The sequence below is a fragment of the Apium graveolens genome, chromosome 5 (assembly GCF_009905375.1).
Source record: "Apium graveolens cultivar Ventura chromosome 5, ASM990537v1, whole genome shotgun sequence".
In the NCBI taxonomy this organism is placed as follows: domain Eukaryota; kingdom Viridiplantae; phylum Streptophyta; class Magnoliopsida; order Apiales; family Apiaceae; genus Apium; species Apium graveolens.
The window spans coordinates 310364597-310382068 of NC_133651.1; the positions used below are offsets into that span (position 1 = coordinate 310364597).

General features: G+C 33.2%; 2 protein-coding genes across 7 annotated transcripts; both read right to left on the reverse strand.

The window, feature by feature from the left end:
- Positions 1-1944: 1944 nt before the first annotated feature.
- Positions 1945-7437, reverse strand: LOC141659391 (E3 ubiquitin-protein ligase SINAT2-like). 5 transcript variants are annotated; one of them, XM_074466238.1, is made up of 5 exons: positions 7259-7437; positions 5174-5406; positions 4069-4274; positions 3796-3976; positions 1945-2386 (listed from the first exon to the last, which is right to left on the reverse strand). In XM_074466238.1, the coding sequence occupies exons 2-5, from the start codon at positions 5387-5389 to the stop codon at positions 2063-2065; spliced, it is 927 nt and encodes a 308-aa protein (XP_074322339.1). In that variant the 5' UTR covers positions 5390-5406; positions 7259-7437; the 3' UTR covers positions 1945-2062. The 5 variants fall into 5 exon arrangements, with proteins under 5 accessions (XP_074322339.1, XP_074322341.1, XP_074322340.1 ...); XM_074466240.1 differs by having other exon boundaries at positions 5174-5459; XM_074466239.1 differs by having other exon boundaries at positions 7245-7437.
- Positions 7438-8467: 1030 nt separating this feature from the next.
- On the reverse strand, positions 8468-17140 carry LOC141659392 (RNA pseudouridine synthase 3, mitochondrial). Of its 2 annotated transcripts, none has more exons than XM_074466243.1 (9): positions 16647-17140; positions 14418-14492; positions 14176-14334; positions 13696-13743; positions 13535-13615; positions 11899-12015; positions 11676-11777; positions 11135-11293; positions 8468-9074 (listed from the first exon to the last, which is right to left on the reverse strand). In XM_074466243.1, the coding sequence occupies exons 1-9, from the start codon at positions 16950-16952 to the stop codon at positions 8694-8696; spliced, it is 1428 nt and encodes a 475-aa protein (XP_074322344.1). In that variant the 5' UTR covers positions 16953-17140; the 3' UTR covers positions 8468-8693. The 2 variants fall into 2 exon arrangements, with proteins under 2 accessions (XP_074322344.1, XP_074322345.1); XM_074466244.1 differs by having other exon boundaries at positions 14176-14344; positions 16647-16711.
- Positions 17141-17472: the final 332 nt, after the last annotated feature.

A 17472-nucleotide genomic window follows, 5' to 3' on the forward strand; every position in this document is an offset into this window, starting at 1 on the left:
TGGATCTTCTAACGAATCTCTGTGTAAGTGGTTTTCTGATTGCATGCATAAGGAATTCGATATGAGTTTGATGGGTGAATTGCAGTACTTCCTAGGTCTGCAAATTAATCAGTCTAATGCAGGAATATTTATTCACCAAGGCAAGTACATTAGGGATCTACTCAAAAGATTTGCATTGGATCATGTCACAACTAAATCAACTCCGATGAGTACTTCAGTTAAGTTTACAAAGGATGAACAAGGTACATCTGTAGATGTCACTAAATTTCGAGGTATGATTGGTTCATTGTTATATTTAACTGCCTCTCGATCTGACATTATGTATAGTGTATGCTTGTGTGCTCGTTTTCAATCTCAACCTAAAGAATCTCATTTGAATGCCGTTAAACGTATTTTTAAATATTTAAAAGGTATGAGTGACTTGGGATTGTTTTACCCTAGTTTCTCTTCCTTTGACTTAATCGGTTTTTCAGATGCTGACTATGCAGGGCCACGGGTTGATAGAAAAAGCACAAGTGGTGCTTGTGAATTTTTAGGAGATTGTTTAGTTGCATGGCATAGCAAAAAGCAAACTTCAGTAGTTCTTTCTACAGTTGAAGGAGAGTACATTGCAGTTGGAAGTTGTTGTGCTCAAATTTTGTGGATGCAACAAACATTGCAGGATTTTGGTATTTCTTATTCAAATATTCCTATTTATTGTGATAATACCTCTGCAATTAATATCTCTAAAAATTCTGTTATGCATTCTCGTACTAAGTATATTAATGTGCGTCACCATTTTCTATGAGATAATATTTCTAAAGGTAATATTGAGCTTATTTATATATCTACTGAGAAACAGCGTGCAGATATTTTCACTAAACCTTTAGCAGAAGATAGATTTTGTATAATGCGTCGTGAATTAGGCTTTTAGTGTTTTTGATAGGGGGAGCATTTATGTTTTCTTTGTCATCATCATAAAAGGGGGAGAATGTTAGTTGTACGTGTTTATGATGATAAGATCTTTCAACAACAGAATGCTGGAACAGAATGGAAGCAAGCATTGCAGTTTGCTCAGATATTTCAGGAGACTATCCCAGGTTTAGATAAGGGTTAGGGTTTTATATATATCTTGTTTGATTGGATAAATATCTCTTTTACTTATCTCAAACAAACCTTATCTTATAAACCAATTTTGAATCTTTCAAGACTTATCCTTTACTTGATTTATCTTTTTCAAACTACTAACAGATTAGTTTCTCAAGTTTCATTCAAATATTTTCAAACAAACTTGTTTTCAAATCTTATCTATTTTATCCTTTGTTTGAAAATAAATCTGTTAGAACTTTGCTTATAAATACAACTCACATTTTTCAGATTTGAGCTAATGCTTTAACGTCAATTCTTATCATCTGAAAAAACCTTCTTGTTCTATACCCGAGATACATATCCAGTAAACAAGAAGCCTAGTTTGAGTTATATACTTTCACATTATATTCTTGTATCTGAAAGGTGTATTATATCATTTGTCCCAGGTCGTGGGAGTTTGATTACAAGTGAAAGGTCAAGTAGCTGTGTGCTAGGGAAAAGTTTCTTTCAAGTGGGCCAAGTTTGTAATCAAGGAAAGTTTGTAAATATTTTGTTTTAAATTAATATAATACATTATTTATGCTAGTTGGCATAAGGACTTGGATGGGACTTGTATGTAGGTCATAGACTAGGTTTAGGGGGATATAGGCCATAGATTAGATGTAGGGGCCGAACCAAGTGAGTATTTTTATTTATTAAGTTTTCAGCATTCTGCATTTTCATTACTGTTATTTACTTTCCGCGGTTAATTGAGATTGTCTCATTCATTGTCTTATTTGTAAAGGGACTGTCCCATTTGCAATTTGAGACTGTCTCATTTACCTTGACAGTTAAAATATTATATTATCTATCGAGCCATCGAATTTCAGAAGGGACTAATACTGAAATTAACGTGATCTGATCATCATAAATACCCCATGATTCAGGAAATATGTACATAAATATTGAAGTTTACACATAACTGGAGAGGTGTGTTTTACATAGTGATTAATAATTATAGCTGTTCTTTCCATATACGACCAGCTACTTTGAGTTTCAACTCCTGTCTATCGCCACCCGAAAAGAATAGTGCCATGTTTCTCTGAATACACAGTCCATCTAGACTGTCTCGAACTGTTATATGACTATCACGAATGCTCCTCGGAACCCCTTGCCATGTCAATTTCCTGCCATTTCCGCCAACTTCAAGACTATAACTAAATTTTTTTGCATCATGATCGTCGCCCATAAAGCGAAGGAAGGCCATGTAAACAGGAGCCATTCCTATGTGAAAAGCCTCAAAATGCAAGCAAAATTGATGGTTGAAACAGTTGAAAACCTATACAATATAGAAGAAGAATCAAATATAACAAGATCTTTTGTTTAATGTTAAGAAAGAACCAAATACTTTTTTACAAGAAACGTTAAAAATTAAAGTGAAGTCACATTACGCTGAGGTCAGGTAGAGTGCAGACTCGGTATAACCTAAAATATCAAGAATACTAACAAAATTGCTGTCGTCTGACTTCAAAAATATCAGTTGTGACAGCTCACACATAATGTTTTAGCTCTATTACTGTATTAATGTCCCTAAGAAATGCTTGAAATTCTGTTGTTTCAAGTAAAGTAGTCTACGACACATATTTGAACTAACAAGCCCTACTATTTATACTCATCAATCCTTGTGTTTTTTTACACAAGGTTAACGCATATGGATAAAACATTAAGCTTTGATATGTACAATAGCTGAATCAATAGATTTAAAATGTAGTTGCACCATACAATGAAGGTAAAACGTCTCCCAACTGCAAAGAAAATTAGAATGCTGCATAAGGCTCATAGACACGTTCCAAGTACAAAAGTTTAGAAGTCAATTGATTATAGGAATTGCAGAACAAGGTTCAGGGATGTCTCTTTTTTAAAGAATGCCGTGGTGAAGGAGGTAACTGTAAACAGGAAAAGAGCAGAAAATTGCCTGAAGGTGTAAGAAGCCTAAGGGAAAAAAACTGATATCACCAAATAAAAAATGACTAAACTGTTAAGAAACTCCTCTTCTTCCTATAAGGTAATTAACTGCATTTTTCTTTAACAAATGAGGTGGCGCGTTATGTGGTTATGTAGGTAAAGCATTACTATTAATAAATCGATGCAAAGACAAAATGTGGATATTGCTTTGGAATATTTTTACATATATACTAGTTTAGCAATCTTAGTAACCTTTCCTTTTTCTTTCTAATGTGCGTTCTGGTCTACTATAGAAGTTATCGGAAGCATAATACAAGACATATATTTGAAAGAAATTAATTCCAACATATAAATTCATAGGAAACCGCAGTCATACGTTCATGCTAAAAAGATGTGTGTTCCCAGTCAGCAATTAGTCATTTACATTCAATGATGCAAATAGTACGAGTCCCTTGGTTACATAATTACATTGATTCAAAATTTAGATGTTACGAGTTGCTATGATTTCGAGATCCAAGTCGGTATGTCAATTCATGTATCCATCTAGAGAGTATAGTTGTTTGTAACTGAAATACCAAATTTGATACATGATGACAGAATATTATAATACACACCACATTATCATAATAATGTATGACAAGAGCCTTTAAATAATGCACAACTGCATGTACGACATGAGCTCTTAGCATGCATAGATATCTGTAATGTATATTCTAATAATCAACTTCTAGGTTTACGCTTCATGATGATCAAGAGAGGGAACTATAGGGAGAGAACTCTTACGGTCAACATCCATGTAGCGTTTTCCACCTCGTGAGGATTAGCTTTGACATACCGGTGATTAAAGGTGCTTCCGTCATGCATGTCAACATTGTGGTCATCCTTGAGATGCTTAACAAGGAACATGATATCACCAGTAATGGGACATTCAGCTCCAGCATAAGGGCAATTATATGGACGATATCTGAAAGAAACATCCTAAAATGACCAACTGACATAATAATTGCAAATTAGCAATCTTCAGAACTGGTAAATCTAGGATCAGTCAGGATGTACCTGCAATTTTGCTCATGCCTTAGCCTGTTGTGGTAGGAGAATATGCCTTCACATCCCAGAAACTTATACTTGCATGGCAATTCTAGTGACTCTGCAACTTTCTCCAAAGCCAAGCACCTAATATTTCCAAGTTCTTGGCGGCAAATAGGACAAATGTTTTTTACTTGAATCTTACAGCTTTGACATATTGTGTGACCGTTGGGGCACTGCAACCAGTATAGAAAGTTAACAAGGATACTGACTTTTATCCTTTAGGCATGTGCACTAAACAACTGCTCAAGTGTAGTTTCTAATATTACCCTTCAATGTACAATTTCTCTAAAATAAATTTTGGGTTCTATCCTGCAGTAAATATATAATATTGCTAGATGGATTCCACCATAATGCTTTTACGATTTACACATAATATACATAGACAGATTTATATAATATGTGTTCTTAATTTTAATTTTTAAGTTGGCAGACAGCAGGTTCTAAACACCCCATACTTGACATTTAGAGCTGCTTTAAATTTAAAGCAACATGTAGATATATATTTTCTCCATCACAACAATAAAAATTACAAGAACAAAAACCCATCAATATATAATTTGATTTAAATTACACATCCAGTCTATCTTTCCGCTCTTAACATAAGAATGATCTCCACACAAAAATCATGATTTTTACAGAAGAATAAACACCCTAATTTCTAAGTTGGCTGACAAAGCAGGATCCCAAAATCCCCATACTGAACATTGAGAGCTGCTTCAAATCAGAGCAACATGTATATATATTTTCCTTATCACAACATTAAAAAATTACAAGAACAAAAATCCATCTATTTAGATTATAATTCAAATTACACATCTAGTCTATCATTCCGCTCTAACATAAGAATAAACTCAACCGCAGAGGGCATCTTTCCACAAATCATGTTTTTAACTGGTGTTTAAACAAGGAGGAGGCAAGGAAGTGTTGGCCATCAGATGGAAGTGGTCTTTCTATAAACACACACACACACACATATTAATAGCTACTATAAAACTATAAATATAATATGTTCGAAGTTACACAGGGATTAATTATCTTTTATGCTTCTCAGTTTGACTCATATATGGTATACCTGACTGATGGGAGGGTACATTGAATTCCAGCATACAGGACAATCAAGTAACTCGTGCACGGCAGTGTTCGACGCCCTTGCTGCTTTACCATTAACAGTGTTAGATTTGTGCACAGGCAAACCTCTGCATTCCACATTTGCAGGTTCAATATCATAACCAGCTGATGTAACACAAGACTCGGTTATATCCTGATAGATATTGCCTCCAGAGGCCATCTTTAAGTAATAATTTTCTGAAACGAAAAATGCTTCTAATTATTTAATTTCTGACATCGTTGCAAAGCTCCTATCAGACATAAGCGACAAGAACTAGTTATACTACCAAAAAATTTAATCATATACAAATAATTGTTTTCTAACTACAGTTAATTTGATGAAGTTTGTATCTGATTAGTGATAACTCCCGTTAGGCCTCGAAACATTTTGCAATGATTAGAACTAAAAAATTTGCCCAAAAATATTACTAACACAGAATTAACTAAACAAAGGAAATAATCTAATCTTATACAAGTGCATAACTTATGCAGTAATTGTTACATGAGATGAACTAACATTTAGGAAATAAAATTTAACTGCATAACCACAAATACTTTACTTAAACTTCAACAGAAAACATCATACCCAACTATTAGGTGGTTGGGGACCAGAGAATTGAAAAATGCTTTAGCAAATTATTTACATTTGCAATTTAGAAACATGAAAAAGCAAGAAGTTGGGAGTTAATTATTGGCTTAGATACCAAATAAGAGTTAATTAAATGATATTGCTAATTACATTGCTTTGATATCTATTATCAAATCGAACTACTCCAAGAGTGGCACAAGAATCGAGTAATACTAAACCCTTTATATATCTAGGTTGATATCTAAAGCAAAAATAACTGTTGTAAATTAGCAAGATCTTTTGCACGTGTTCTTAACAGATGGCTTTATGTGATCAAAAAATTTGTAATCAAGCATTGCTCTTTAATTTGGAATACTAAAGTTGGTTCCATATCTATAATTTGGAACCAAATGCAAAATAAAAACTCAACTCCAAAGGCGTCGCATATTTGGATGCATATATATTTGGTTCCAAATTCGAAACCAAGGATGCATATATGCATCTAGCCACATCATCAATTGACCATAAAATAAATGCATGTTGGTGTACTTCAAATGAAAGTTAAAAGAAAGACAAAAAGTCAGTTATATTTGGAATTATTTGGTTGCAAAATGCAACTAGCATTATAGTTAAAGTTCTATATAAGCACCAAAAATACTTTTTGGTGCCAACTTAGAGCAATGACTCCAGCCATTTACATCTACCATTGGAGTTGCTCTAACAAAAGTGAAATATTTTCCAGTCAAAACACTCAATATAGTTTGCAAAGCTAGCTTTTCACAGTCCACGAGGTTGAATTATTGAAAACTTAGGTATACATCCAGTGCCTTGAATTTCTTTCTGTTTGTTATAATACTTTTTCTTTAAAATCAACATATCCAGAATTAAGATGATAGTTTATCTGGATTTTAAAAAAATACGAAATCTAATCTTTAAGGCCAATGAGATGTGAATGCACTTGTAAGAGCTCTAGTTAATTGTTACGTATGACCTACAAAGCTACAATCAAGAACAAACAACTACATACTAATTTACTCGGTCATCCTAAGTACTGATGAAATATCTAACCACATCAGTATATTAAGGCATAACAGTACCAAATTCTTTTTGTCTTTAGAACCAAGCAAATTTGATTATCGCAATGTCAAAAACAAGAGCATGAACCTCTCTATGTAATGACCAAGTACTTGGTGTCAAAAACAAGCACAAAACTGATGCATACATATTTTACTCTACATGTGTATCCCTTAAAATCATTGTACTTGGTGCAGCATGTAAATTAAACCCTCAAAATTTTAGCTTAATAACAACAATCAAGAATTTACAAAACTACAATAAACAAGATCACAGCTAATAAAAAGATCAAAACTTTAAGCATAAAATCCAACAAATGAGCAAAACAAAAACAGCCCAGATAAGGAAATCACAACAGTTGATGAAATAAGTGAAGAATATAGTAAAAACTAACAAGATAAATAATACCCAGATGAGGATCAAGACAATCAAGGCAAAGTAATCAAGAAGTTTTGTAGTTGTATGTATATGTGTCTATCAATAATTGATTGTAAGTATTTATTGGGGAGGCTAGTAATCAGGGAGGAGAAAAGAAGACAAAAAGAGCAGCAAGTATTGTGTAATAACTGACTTCGTGCAAGGTGCAACTAGCTAACCTACCTCCTCAGCAGCCCATGACTAGTTTTATTTTTATTTTTTAGGGAAATTTGAAATAATTTATTTTTATTGTTGAAATCAATGTGAATTTATCATTCACCAAATATTTACTCTCACTTTCATTTTAATTATCTCACTTTTATGCACAGATCTAAGGTTGCGTTGACCGCATAGTAAAAATTATCATTTTAAAAAAAATTGTAAATAAAAGTTTAATTTATATATCTTTTTCAAAAAAATAAAAATTTAAAAATAATTATTTTAATTAGACGATCAAAATACTTAGAAATGAGTGCGAAAAAATCAAGTTACTATTAAAATGAAAGAGAGGATATAGAGTAATTCTATATGTCCCAAAAATTATACTCCCTCTGTTTTTAAATATACGATGTTTGACATTCTGGTACACATGTTTAGGAGGTTTGACCGTATAGTTAAAATAATTTTTTTCAAAAATTCTTTCTGTCAATAAAAGTTTTGATCTCATATTTTTATTCAAAAAAAATTTCTTAAAATAATAATTCTAACTATGCGGTTAACTCTCCTAAATATGTGTGTCAAAAAATCAAACGTCATATATTAAAAAACAGAGTGGGAGTATTCAAAACTTTTACAAAAAACGAGATGTCACTTTCTTGTTGTTTGTTTTCTAGTGTATACTCTGAGTATGAATCTCACTAATTAGAATAGGGTATATGAGATTTTCTTTTTTATTTGCATCTCTAGCGTTACTTTTTATATGACCCAATTTAAAAATGGATTTCTAGATATTTTTTTAAAAATGATGGTAATAATGGCTATTTACATTATATTTTGGTAATTTTCTAAATTAGTTAAAACATATCTAAAGATAAAATTGATTAAAATTGGATTAATATTCGGTAAAAAAAACATTAAATCAATTTAGGGGGAATCCACAAATTACATATGCTGTCCAATTTGTAGCCAATAGTTATGATGTTGTATGGGAATACCAAATGACAAGCATTCAAGGAACTGTATGGTGTAGGTTGAAAAACATTAATGAATTTTGCTGCTCCTCACTCTCATTAAATTGTAAATACCTTACACCAACTTGGCCCCTTAAATAAACTTGTACAAATACACATATGTACATTTAATTGTAACTACAAAAGATAAGCTGAAAATCATGAACTCAACTTCCAATTTCCATCCATGACATGAAGGATGACCTTTCTGCATAATGCCCGAGTTCATATGCTCTGATGTATGTTTTCCGGTGTTATTAGACCAAATAAGAAGACATGAGATTCCAACTAATTTTCATGTGCGACGGCATTGATGCAACAAATCTAAGGAGATCAGGCTTCGTATAATTGTCCCCAGGTCTTTGCGTTATCTCTGGTGTATTCTTGTGGAGCTCGATGAACTTAGCGACATTGGGAAGTACAAGCTCCCTGCAATGCATGTGTAGCAATGGTACCTTAGATAATACACTTCCTTTTTGAACATCCAATCCATCTGGCCTCCGCATCTTGTAGGGTTTACCAGTTGTTGGCTCAATATCAACTCTAGGCATTTGCTTCCATCTACGATGGGTAAACCATCCGTACTTGTAATCACCGACAATTGGTGTCCCAAGAGCCTCGGCACAATGTACACGGATCTGTCCAAATATATTGAATGTAAATGCAAAGGACTCGGTGAGGTCTCACATTATGAGTATTGTGTTTTCAAGAATATGGACAAACCTAACACCAATAGTAACAGAGCATATCATCCGCCAGATACAAGGAACAGATCAATTTTACATATCTTATTAATCGTATTTAGGAAAGACAGCGAGTGATCATATGCAGCAGCAAAACCAGAAATGTCGGGAAGGAGAATAAACTTTATCATTTTTTGCAAGTTTCTTGAAATCAGTAATGCATAAAAAACGCACAACTCAATTTAGGGCAAAAATTGTCATTTATTTGCAATATACTAGAACCTTGGTATGCACCAAAAAAAACATACTAGAACCTTGTTAACCAAAAAAGTAAAGAAGCTCTTATGGGCTACGATTGTTAACCTCTTGATCTTGGAATGACAACTTCTGAAATATTTTTGGTCAAGTGATTTAATTTTTCCAATTATTCCAAATATGATACAGAACTGATGTCATCCAAGGGTGAACTGACCCCACCAGCTCCCTTCTGGTTCACCCCACATCATTACGTAATTTAATTATATGCATCCATCTTTGAGCAACTAAAATATATACTACACGGATTGTTTTTTGCAGTCCGGATGTTGAAATCCAGGAGTACTCTCTTAACCTAAAACAGAGGTCGTCCTGGGAAAGAATAAATGGTGACACTTGACAGCTAATGTGGGTAAGCATATAGAAAATGAGGCCAACAGGAAATGGATTTGACAAATGAATGTTGGGGCAAGCGGGAGCATGGGAGCCCACTTACCTTTTTACTTTTAAACCAATAATTTAATTATAGGGCCAGAAAAATGATAAATTCCATAGATTACATGGTGGCAACACCGAAGAAGCTATTCCCTCTTACATCCGGAGGTAATGGAGTTATAGGTAATGTCAATTAACCAAACTATTTGGTACCCATTAATGCTCGAAACCACAAAAAACCACACCATGGACACAACTGGAGTTGTTACAGATTGCCCTAAATGTTTCTGATTCTTTGCTGGTTCCCCTTCTGCACTGGGGCCCCGCACTAACAAGTGATTATTATATATTCATAACAAGTAATGAATTCAAGGTCCAGCACCCTTACTTGTCCGACATACATTTACCAAACCCACTCTTTTATATTAATATATATATATATATATATATATACATTTACCAAACCCACTCTTTTATATTAACATATATATATATTGTTATGTTTTGCAATCATTTCTAAATTATCTAACCACTGCAACCCTCATGCTCCAACTTCACTCTTTTATATTAACATCTACTTAATTATGTTTTGTAATCATTTCTAAATTATCTAACCGATGAAACCCTTAAGCTGATATATCACCATGTGATTATTTGTAATTGTATTTAATATCAGTGGTAGAGTACTGTTATAATAATTGTAACTTCTCTTTTACATCTTTAACGACATAGCAAAGATGATCATATAATTGTGATATATTTATTGGCCAGGTAACTGTAATGTTTGTAATTTGTAGGATTGCTTATCCTTTTCAAGACTTTTTTAACGGCCAATATACATGAAATCGAAAACCATTTTCTGGCCTTCAAAATCTCCATGCATTATCTAGTGGTTAGCCTGGGTGGAAAATAAGCAATGACATAAAGAGAGTAGTACAAGCTGATTTATATATGATTTAAAAAGCAAGTAAATGAATGATGATTAGAAAATGAATATATCAATAGATATAATTTGAAAAAATCACCATGGTGTGGGAATGAGTAGAAACTCTAAATTAGCATAAATTGCAGATGAGAAAGTAAACAATAGAAAGTAATACAAGGCAAACATGGAGAGATTACACAATAGGAAAAATTAAGGGATAAAATTTTAATATGCAAATAAACTAGATGCCTCGTCACGAGCAGACATAAAGGTGTAGCTAGAATAAAGACCATTGAAAACAGAAATGATTAATATTAATACATTTAGCAAGTGTCAAAATGCAAGGTAGCAATAAGAAATGAATGACAAATGGAAAAATGTCCACCGGGGTTGAAATTACCTGATGTTTCCTGCTTGTAAGTGGGCGCAACTCAATCCATGAGCAACCATTTATCATAGGACCAAGAACTCGATATTCTGTCACTGCCTCTTGTGAGGCTTCTAAACCCGAGCCATGAGCCAATATTACTCTTTCTGTTTTTCCATCATTAAGGAATACCTGATGTTCACATAAGATTTGTCATTTTGCAATGCCTTAATAAGACCTGGACAAATATTCCAATGCACATATCCACTCACACGAGACGGCGTAACGCACATGGAACGGAGTAACCACATGGACAGAACATGCGTGCGTCTGTGTGCGTGTGTGTAAGGGAGAGGGAAGGGGGAGGGAGGGAGAGGGGGAGAGAGAGAGAGAGAGAATTTGCAATGCCTTAATAAGACCTGGACAAATATTCCAATGCACATATCCACTCACACGAGACGGCGTAACGCACATGGAACGGAGTAACCACATGGACAGAACATGCGTGCGTCTGTGTGAGGGAGAGGGGGGAGGGAGGGCGAGAGGGAGAGAGTGAGAGAGAGAGAGAGAGAACCTTCGTAAGGGGAGCACGTATTAAACCCTCCTTTTCCTTGGGAGAACCTATGACCAATACCCAGTATTTCTGATATGTCGCGTGACAAGCATCATTCCAAGCCTAACATTGTAACAGATTAGTCATAAGATATTATTGCATTACTAAAGAAACACTCGACGAAATTGGGAGTGGAAGCACCATTAGCCCTCCAGCAGTGAGCACATGCAAGGACGTGATGTACCTTATGCAAGGAATTTCCCTTATATATGCCGCTGAACAACCACTGTAGATGAGCTATACTTTCTTTTGTTCTGCCCATTAAATGAATTCCACTGCTCTCTCTATCAAGACGATGAACCTATAAGATAGCGTGCCAGGAAAATTCATATGACGTCAAGGGGCTAAACACACTAAAACTGTCTTGATTCGTATTAGCACGCAAAACTTGACTCGAAAAAGTGCAGTTCTAAAATAATAAATGCAAATTACTTAAATGTAAAAGTTACAAACATTAATGGGAGCAAGATGCAATTTAAGATTGTATTTATTTTCCATGAATTCTCGAGTGTATGTCATTTTCTAATAATCAATTTACAAATTTTCAACTAATTATATGCCTACTATGTCTGGCTTAAAGTATTGTGTTTTGGAAAAGTTCAGTTATGTAAATAAATTATAGGGAAAAGTATTCCTTTGTTTTGAACACCTTAAAATATTTTCTGGTCTTTGTTTGACTTTTTGGAATTTACATATTTATCACTACTTGATAAGTAGAAATTTGTTTTCAATAAAAATTTTCTATATCATAGTTTTATATGCATAAAAAACGTTACATATATACAACTTTCTTAACGTTCATGAAATATCATCTCTTCTCAGCATCATGTGCATCTCAGAGCTCTTCATTTTCCAGAATGTAAAGTGCTTTTGAGGAACTTTTTTGCAAAATTAATTTCGGGAGATTTTATATTCCTTCATTTGACTAGAATTAATATAATGGAGAATAGTAAAAAATTGTTTAAATTTGGTATATATTTTCTTCACTTTCCCTAGAATCATAACCATTTTCAAAGGAATTTTCTTCCTCCAGTAATTATTTATTTTCCCTAATCTAAACACTGGAAAATCAAGAAAACATTTTTCCTCGAATAAAAAAAACCTGTAAAACAGAAAAAAGAACTTGAAGACTAAACAAATAAAAAAATCATGAAAACTTTTTTCAATAAAACAAATGAAACCTTAGACAACACTCACTTATAGAATAAGGTTGTGTACTAGCGTTCACTTACTCTAAATAAATTTAGGAAAGAATGGAATGAGATTTATATTTATTTATGAGGGGATGTTTATAATTTTTATTGTTCTTCCATTCCATTCCTAAAAATCGATACTAGAACTTTAAACCACCGATTTTTCAAGGAATGCTGCATTTTTCTTCTTCCTTATTTTTCCCCAACAAACTCAATCATAGAAAATTATTGCTTCCTCATATTTGTTGACAGTTCCCTTTTACATCCTCTCCTTAAATTTTGTTCATAATTTTTCATTTTATTCCATCCCTGGGGTTTCCTATGATTATTTCTAGTAAATGCAATTAGATATATTTCATATTTATGATAATTAGATACATTACAAAAGTGGCCAATATTACTAGATTTCATTACTAAACATGTAGAAAGAAACTATGTGAACATACATACACATATATAGTATACATATGAACATGTATTAAAGCACGTAAACAAATTTCATAGAGTTAGTTATCTTGTTCAACCACATGTCCAGAATGTTATCTTACTCAGTAAAGGATGTTTCTAAAGCATAAAGAATCAATAGTAACAGAACAAGAACAAACATCACATGCACAAGAACCTCACCAATTTAGGACCTTCCTCATTGTCGTAAGATAATGCTGCGGCAGCCAATGCATCCATGCTGTTATGCACGGGTAGGTTTCCCTAGACAGATGTTTAAAGATCAGTTAGGGGAAAAGTAAACAGGACAGGCGGAGTGCAAAAGGCAATCTGAATCTGCTTACCTTCACCGGCAATCTGGGAGGTTTGTTTAGCACAATTATAGCAGAGTCCTAAATTTAAAAACACAAATGAATTAAATAGTTACTAAGGTAATCATATCTTGATTGGAAGAGTATTTATGAAGTCCTTTTTAAGCTACATAAATATATTTGCTTTCTATCCCAAATAGTTAGATTTCAAGAAACATATATTCCACGCCAAGGTTAGCGAAAATTAGACATGAACATATTCCACACTTGCAAATAATATTACTATATTACTTATCGAGAAGATAATCAGTCAAAAAATTATTATAGTAGTCATCTAATGTGCCCTAACAAGACCATCACCTCCAAAGGGGCAAAAACATAAATAAAAGTAGCAAAACTTAAAGCAGGGTTGAGTAGGCACATCAACATTTTAACGTCAGAAAAACTGGAAGTTGATTTGTTCGCTCACAACTGCAACTTGTCCATATAAAACTAGGAGATTAATAGACATACCTTGTATTTAACAAGCCTTTGCAGATACTCAATCTCGTCAGCATTAGGATACAATGTTCCCGTTGGTATAGCGTTAAATCTCTTGGAAATTCTGGTTTCTGCTACAGAGACAGGTACATAAATTCTCGCCCCTGTCTTCATGACCTCATTGTGCCTAATCTGTATGTTACTGTAGCTTGTAGAATAAATAAACCCACAAATATTGTTGCAGTAATGAAACAACCAATTCATCGAATTATTACCTTTCTCAAGTGATCCATTTTCCCTTGGTTATATAAAGACACCCCATCCGAACGATTATTATCATCTATATGCACCTGTTATAAGTAAATTATATACATATTCTAGTCAACAAAAAAATCATCAATCATAATACAAAATCTAAATAAAACAAATGAAGTAATTAATAAATTAAAACACAGAGATGAAAAGGTAATCGACAACACAACCTTGTATATCACTAAAAATTAAAAATGCATATAACCAGATATCTAGTTTCAGAAATCCGAGACCAAAGGGAAATAGAACTCACAAGACCCTTACTAAACTGGGACTGGCTAAAAGAAGCTTTAATATCTTAAAAATAAGATTTCACCCAAGTGATTCCAGTGACACGTGAAGAAGCAAACTGGGTATATGTTCTTTACCCATCTATCTAGTGAGCCATTTAGGATTGGCCATCAGAAAACTTGTAATTAACAATTTTCTGGCAATGGGGTTAAAATTCCCAAAAAATATCTAGAATTGAACTATGATTAGGGATTTTTCTCTTATTTGTTGTCATCGAAACACTTCACAATAGATAGTCACTTCAGATTTTACAAATTGTTTCAAATCTTAGAACAATGACACGAATAATATCTCCAATTTCCGTCTTATACCGAACATATACAACTATCGCAATGTAAAAAACATATCAAAATAACATGATAACAGTATTCAAAAGCATAAACAAGCACAAAACTAATGCAAATATATGTACGTCCCCGTGTAACGGTATCCTTAAAATCATTAAGCAGCACGTAAACCAAATCATTGTACAGAGTACAGACATTATTATTTAGTACTTAAACATTCGAATTACATTACATTATTTAACTACACCTACTTCAACGTTTATACACATTATTATTTAGTAACTAAACATTCATAGAAGCCGGAATTTCCTAATACCATCTACATTACACATAACAGTTCTATAACATAACGGTAAACAAGCTCACAATTTATATATCTCGAAAAAGCATATAACAAGCAGAAAAATGAAAGATAAAAATTCCGATATATACACGCATTATATCCACATTATTATTTAGTAACTAAACATTCGTATAAGCTGGAATTTCCTAATACCTTCTACATTACTTAACATTTACACAAAACAGTTATACAACATAACGGTAAACAAGCTCACAATTTATCTCTCGAAAATGCATATAACAAGCAGAAAAATGAAAGATTAAAATTCCGATATATACACGCATTATATCCACATTATTATTTAGTAACTAAACATTCGTATAAGCTGGAATTTCCTAATACCTTCAACATTACTTAACATTTACACAAAACAGTTATACAACATAACGGTAAACAAGCTCACAATTTATATCTCTCAAAAATGCATATAACAAGCAGAAAAATGAAAGATTAAAATTCCGATATATACACGCATTATATCCACATTATTATTTAGTAACTAAACATTCATATAAGCCGGAATTTCCTAATACCTTCTACATTACTTAACATTTACACAAAACAGTTATACAACATAACGGTAAACAAGCTCACAATTTATCTCTCGAAAATGCATATAACAAGCAGAAAAATGAAAGATTAAAATTCCGATATATACACGCATTATATCCACATTATTATTTAGTAACTAAACATTCATATAAGCCGGAATTTCCTAATACCTTCTACATTACTTAACATTTACACAAAACAGTTATACAACATAACGGTAAACAAGCTCACAATTTATCTCTCGAAAATGCATATAACAAGCAGAAAAATGAAAGATTAAAATTCCGATATATACACGCATTATATCCACATTATTATTTAGTAACTAAACATTCATATAAGCCGGAATTTCCTAATACCTTCTACATTACTTAACATTTACACAAAACAGTTATACAACATAACGGTAAACAAGCTCACAATTTATCTCTCGAAAATGCATATAACAAGCAGAAAAATGAAAGATTAAAATTCCGATATATACACGCATTATATCCACATTATTATTTAGTAACTAAACATTCATATAAGCCGGAATTTCCTAATACCTTCTACATTACTTAACATTTACACAAAACAGTTACACAACATAACTGTAAACAAGCTTATAATTTACAAATCACGAAAATGTGTACAACAAGCGGAAAAATGACAGACTAAAATTCCGATATTTACAGGAATGAACTATTATTATTATTGTATCGAAAATCGAGCCTTACGAGGCCTTTTTTGAAGTGTGACTGAATGAGCAAAGAATCGATTTCCTGGAAATAGAATTTCATCCAGGAAATAGCAGTGACACGTGGAGGAAGCAAAGGATGATTAGAAGGATAAGGAGGGAGAGAAAGGAGCTGTCTGGGCTTGTGGTCATTTTTGGGAGGTGGGCCCAATTGGGCTATGTTGGTTTTGGGATTAACACGCACTACTGTGTGTGATTTGGGGGTGCAGTTAGGGTGGGGTGTGCTTATTCTTGAATAGTTTCTTGTTAGTTTTGTGATTTTGGTCTTTGTTGTGCCTCTCAACATTACTACTTATTGCCTTTTGTGTTTGTGCTTTGTAGAGAGAGAGAGAGTGAGGGAGAGAAGTAGAGAGAGAGAAGGGTGGAAGAAGTAGAGAGAGAGAGAGAGAGAGAGAGAGAGAGAGAGAGAGAAGTAGAGAGAGAGAGGGGTCATATGCAGCTTTCGGGTCGGGTCGGGTATGAACTGAGATTAGGGTTTATGGGTTTATCAAGCAGCAGGAAGTGAGCTCAAAACTCTACTTCTACATCTAAAGATTTTTTTAGCAATACTCGAATCAAATTTTAAGAAATTGTTTTTTTAGCAAATATAACTTATAACTTTACAAATAAATATTTGTTTTCGTAAATTTTTAGGGTGAACAAAAATTGAATCGAGAATCCAGGACGATAAAGAATAAATTCATAATCATTTGAGATATTCAATGTCTGTGCAACTTCTCGGTTCTTTTCTCATGTATTTGGTATCGAGTAATTCTAAACGTTTCAAAATTTTACCAAAATATTAGTTGTTTTGTGGTCGGTTGTTT